Source organism: Mytilus trossulus, chromosome 2 (genome assembly GCF_036588685.1).
Source record: "Mytilus trossulus isolate FHL-02 chromosome 2, PNRI_Mtr1.1.1.hap1, whole genome shotgun sequence".
NCBI classification, from domain to species: Eukaryota; Metazoa; Mollusca; class Bivalvia; order Mytilida; family Mytilidae; genus Mytilus; species Mytilus trossulus.
Window position 1 is genome coordinate 71,551,778 of NC_086374.1, and position 6,000 is coordinate 71,557,777.

Below are 6,000 nucleotides of genomic sequence, written 5' to 3' on the forward strand. Positions count from 1 at the left end.
TTAAAGTCTTTTGTATTTTGCCATGGCATTGTCAACTAAGTATCTCAACTATTTTGAATATCTGCTGGGATTTTTTGTCTTATTTTTATATTAAAATGTAATTGTTTGGAGCTAAAATAATTTAAATGAACATCATGCTGGTTTCTTTTCAAAACTTTTATAATTCTACTTGTTTCTAATTAGAGAATGATACAAATGTACATTCTTTTTCAGGAAGCATTATAAAAAAATCTATTCACATTTCAAGTACTTTGGAGTGAATTGTACCTGTTTTTAATTGGTCCTTCAAAATCAGGATCATACTGAAAGGTTTCATCTGTAAAAAAAAAATTAAAATTAAAGACTTTTTAATATATATATATATAACATTGATACAACATTTAGATAGAAATTTTGATTCATATAACAAATTAATTTGCTTTTCATCTAGAAATAGTTTTAATTTGTGAAATGGATCTGTTATCTGTCAGTCCATGAATTATAAATTGCCTCTGTTCTGGAAAAGTCACTCTTATACCATAAGTTAATATTGCTACTATTGAAATTTGTCAGAAACAATGCACTTTTCAATATTTGTACTAAATATATTCCATTTCCAAAAAAGGGGTGTTCCAACCCCTGGAACCCTCCCCCTGGATCCGCCACTGTTAAACAACACATTTTTAGATGACCCCAACCAGTTTATTGTAAGAACTATATTCAATAACTAAAAAAAACAACACACAAAAAAGGGGGGTCTATTCATCAAGCACCTTTGTTACAAACAGTCGCAGGAACAAAACAATTTTTCCTGATTGTATATGGGTCGATGTCACAGGAATCTTTGGATAGTTTACTATCAACGTAGTTATAGTCTACAAGCATGAGGTATTTCTGTTTTATGAAAATAATAATATCATAGTTATTATTATAATATATATAGGCAGCCAATTATATATACAGTTACATAGCTCTAATGTAAATACATGGTATTCTAGTATAGATTATATTCAGAGAGAAATTGAATTACCAAATTTTGACCAATCAATTGGTTCTTTATGTCAGTATGTTAAAAATAAACTATGTAAAAGTTATGTCACTTTTTGGAATAAACTGAAGTATCAAACAATTAACTCTGAAAAAGGGAAGCTTGGTACTTATTTTTCCATAAAAAAATGTTTTAAAAAAGAAAAATATTTAGAATTGCAGGACTTCAAAAAAAGGCAGTCAATTTGTAAATTAAGAATAAGTGCTCACTCTTTAAAAATTGAGACAGACAGATATTCAAAAAAGCATATAGAAAGATCTGAGCGTCTTTGTACTAATTGCTCACTTGGTAAAGTTGAAGATGAGCTTCATTTTTTATTAGAATGCCCTCTTTATGATATTCAAAGGGACGATTTTTTTCAAGACATTTCTAACAATTGTTATAATTTTATAAACTTAAATAAATCTTCTCAATTTTTATGGCTCTTGACCCAAGAAAATGTTACTCTTATGGAAAAACTGGGTTGTTATATTTGTGACTGTTTTGAATTAAGGAGATCAGACATGAACACTGACATTTAGTCAAGTAAATAATTTGAAAATAAATACATATGCATGTATAATGTAATTTTATTATTCTTTTATTCACAATATATATGTGGGTTTTAGCTTGATTCTGACCAATGCTTATATTCCAATTATATATTTATATGCCTCTATTATTGCTGTTGTTACTAATTATGTAAATCAATTGTATCTGATTTTATGCCCTTTATGGGCCCTGTAATTTGGGAAATAAAAATATTCTATTCTATTCTATTCTATTCTGTACTTCAGAGGTTTTGACCTTGATATACATGAAAAAAACTATACCACGTTTTATCAATAGTGTCAATACAAAAACACATCTGATCCATCTAGCATCCACTCATCCACTTTTATGAATTGAACTATTGAAATTGTGTGCTCAAGATTCAGTTTTTCATCATATTTTCCTGTCAGGAACAATATTTCAAAGAATTTTTAAAAATTGAAAATTTGGCGCGAAATTTTCATTCGGAACTCTTTCATTTTTTAGCTCACCTGGGCAAAGGATTTAAAAAAAATTGCAGCATACCTGTTATGTCTGGACAAAAAAAAAACAATGTGAAATCAATTCAATCAAAGATTTTTTTATATACATTCAAAGCAAAGTAACGCAAACTCTGGTGAGCTTTTTGCCATTATTGTCATCAGTTGTCTGTCGTCGTCCCTTAACTTAGTCTTTTACAAACTTCTCTGAAACCAGACCAAATTATTAACCAAACGTGACATGCTTGGCCACAATCATCAATTTTGGTATCTTGTTTTTAAAATGTGTGATCCCAAATATGTATGGCTGATATGGCTAGAGATAGAACATAGGATCATGAAATGCTGAAATGCATTTTTTTTTTGTAACTGATACCTTGAAAACCTCTATTTTTTTGGGAGGGGGAGGGGGTATCTTAGGGCCAAGAGTTCCACATGGCACCTTACCATACGGCTAATGCAACAAAAAGCATATTTCAGTTTATTCCATGGGGTACCATATGGAACTCTTTTATCTATAGAAGTGCTAACTTTTTCGTTTACACATCGATGCAATTCCTTGAAAGAACGGACTATTATTTCAAAAGCAAGTAACTCTTAGTTTGATTTAAACATTTTTGATTTCTTTTAAGCTACATGTATGTGATTAACTTTGTTATATTGTATAATGTTTTATCAAATTTTTGATGCAATGAAAATTTAAACGTTGGTTTATTTTTATAACATACAGTTATTAATAAAAATAAATTTCAGCTACATGTTTACCCTCCTATCAAAATAAAATGGTAGATCTCGTAATTCAGAACCAAATGAGAACACAGTTGAATAATTAAATATTTCGATGTGAAACATAAGTTTTAAAATTTTCAAGTACTATTGCACAAAATTATGAATTCAATGAATTTTACATGCACATGCATAAAAGCTAGAATTGCTATGGGATAATCAAGAAGGCAATCACGTACGTGCATGACGTGACATATTCCTGACTTAGTACAGGGATTTTTTAATGCAGAAAATGGTAGATTGAACCTGGTTTTATGGCTGGCTAAACCTCTCGCTTGTATGACAGTCACATAAAATTCCATTATAATGACAACGATGCGTTAACAAACAAACAGACACAATAAATACAATGTCAAGATACATGATTGATGTTTATACTAGATCGACACGCTGAACAAGATTTTTAACGTGCTTGTAGTTCACAAGGTATAGGCGTCCACAGAAAGAAATATGACCACACTCGGACACATTATTCTGAATCCGAGCCGACCAGTGCTCTTACAAGGGAAGAAACATCTGCATGGATAGGTTTATAGCAGAAACCAAAAAAATTTCATTCAGAAGAGATAGCCAGTTTTCAAGTGCGTTCAGCATAAAGAATCTTTATTATTTATATTGTAACGAATTATTCAGCTTGCTACGGTGTAAGAATGGATATTTGCCATTTGAATGGAACTGGGTTCAAACTTTAATAAATAAGGCTGATTGTTTTCTCGTTTGAATTGCCAGGTACACTTGTCATTTTGGATCGTTTACAGCTGACTATGCGGTATAGGCTTTTATATATAAGGCTATTTGTGTTCTCGTTTGAATTGCCAAAAGACGGTACGCACAGTATTGGTGAACCCTACTAGTTCCGCGTTTTTTCTTCCTAATTTGAGCATGTCTTTTAGAATAAATGAAAACTGGTATGATATGTATTGTCTAAAAGGCTATAGTTTTATAGTAATATCTTTGAAATAATAAAATTATAACATAAAATTAAATCAAATAACCCTAAAGGAAAAAAAACGTCAAAAAATATGAGCGTAACTTGTAACATGGAAATTGAGTTTTTTTAGTAATTTGAATCAGAATATCTTATTTTTGCACGCAAATTAGTGGGAAATGCTATGCGAAATTTTAGCACAATTCGCTACGACGTCGCATCCGACGTTTTGGGCATTTTTTTCAAATATGCGAGTAAGAAGATGCATTGAAATGATCAAAAGATTCATGTAAAAAGACTTATGAAATAGGGGATACAAATTACAATGGATTCTACGGTAAGAAATTTTATAGAATGCCATTATATGTAAACGAAAAAAAACCATATATTCTTAATGTGCTTTTAATACCATTTACAAATAGTACAAAAATATGGTTTGGAAGTGGAATTTTCTAATCGAATTTTAACTTTTTGCTTGTCTAGTCTATTTTGTTACCGTGTGCTAATTGCACAAATTATGTACGTTTCCGTAAAGATGTTGTACATTCGAACTTAAATTTAAATCAATTGTGTATCTTATTCTTTAATTTATGTATTGTTTTCGTAATGTGTTTTTAGAAGTCTTTCTTATATAAAAAGAATTTTGAATAAATAATGAAAGACAAAAAAATAATAAGAAAATCGAAATGTCTAGTCTGATTTGTTACCGTGCAATCTTGTAATTTTTCCGTGATTTTCAACGTAACGTTTATTTTGTCATCTTAATTTTTTTGCATAAACTACGTTCTTGTAGGCCAAAACAAATTTAACCACCACTGAAAGAATAAGATTATATAAAGAAAGAAAGGAAAAAAGAAGAAGAGAACAAAAAGCGGGATGCTAAGATTTAGATGCAAACGTTAACACAGGCTTCAATAACGTTCTCTCAACGTTCCGTCGATGAACATTTCTGACGTTACAAACGTAGCACCAATACTGTTCGTAACGTCAAGTACGCTTGTCATTTTCGGCCGTTTATAACTGACTAGTATGCGGTATGGGCTTTATGATTTGTTCATTTTTGAATCGCGCTCCTGGTCATAAGGTCAGTATTTAGTTTGACACATCTGGTCTCTATGTACTTTCTTGTTTCTACATGGTACTGTAGTTTCTCTGATTATTGTCACATTGTAAACTTTGGTTAAATTGTTTAGGCGCAGAATATGAATTCTTCAGAGCTTAGTGTTTCTTGTGATCACCCTGAATTCACTCTAAATATTTTCATATAATATTCGCTTTTATCTCGTATGCCTATTTCTTCATTGCTGCTATAGTAGTATTTGGAGATCTATTGTGATGTTTGTTGTATCTTGAAAGCCGCGTACAGTGACCTATTATAGTGTCACTCGGTCTCATGCGAAGAGTTGTCTCATTGGCAATTGCAATCATACTACATCTTCTTTTTTCTTTTTTCAAAATCTTCATGAATAAGGACGAAATATTTGCCACTTTCTTAACGTGTACAGCAAGCAAAAATTTACTCAATCAATCAAACTTTCAAGAAAGATGAAGATCAATAAAAAAACCATAATTACTTACTCTCTGGCGAAACCTTATTGGTTTTCGACATTTTTTCAATATTTCCAGTGTAGATAATAATACATCCCAATCTATCTCTAAATGTTAGACAATTCCAAGAATCATCTAGCTTATCCTTAAAATCAATACACTATAAAAATAATGTATTAATTGTTTATAATATTTAGTAAATAAACTCCTTTGGCGGAAACAGAACAATAATGACTTATTTTCCAAAGAAACCTGATTCTACAGGTAAAGTCAATCAGGATGTGATCAAATTGTGTTATGTTCGATGATTAAGGTTCAGTTGGGATACAAAGAATGATTGCTCCATTAAACCAAAATCAATACTCTATCTACCCGTATAAATTTTGTCATTTATATCCTTTTACGTATCTGAGTTATGTTTGAATCAATAAATACTAAGCTGGCAAATAATTAAGGCATTGTTATATTGAAATCAATCTACCAATTTTCAGACTGTTAATTGTCTATCGTTAAGGTGGTATGGGAGTCTAAAATAAAAATGATAGAATTTGTTCATACTTTGCCAAAATGTAGTATCTGTTGATACATGTTAAAAAATATTATAAAAATGATAGGTCACCGTGCATTTTTTCAAGCTACGGGTCGTGACAAAATGACACATTTTGTATGGATTATACAGGAAAAAACACTATTTTGTGAAT

At 30.6% G+C, this 6,000-nt stretch overlaps 1 protein-coding gene across 3 annotated transcripts in view; it reads right to left on the bottom strand.

The window, feature by feature from the left end:
- Positions 1-5,633, bottom strand: part of LOC134707920 (choline transporter-like protein 2) — a 43,000-nt gene extending 37,367 nt beyond the window's left edge. Inside the window, exons 1-2 of one of the 3 annotated variants that reach the window (XM_063568085.1) lie at positions 5,330-5,633; positions 268-316 (exon numbers count right to left, since the gene is read on the bottom strand). In XM_063568085.1, coding sequence (XP_063424155.1) covers positions 268-316; positions 5,330-5,360 — 80 coding nt within the window. In that variant the 5' untranslated portion in view covers positions 5,361-5,633. Of the gene's footprint in view, positions 1-267; positions 317-1,839; positions 1,979-5,329 lie in introns of those variants that run through there. The other 2 variants (XM_063568086.1, XM_063568087.1) reach the window with 2 other exon arrangements.
- Positions 5,634-6,000: the final 367 nt, after the last annotated feature.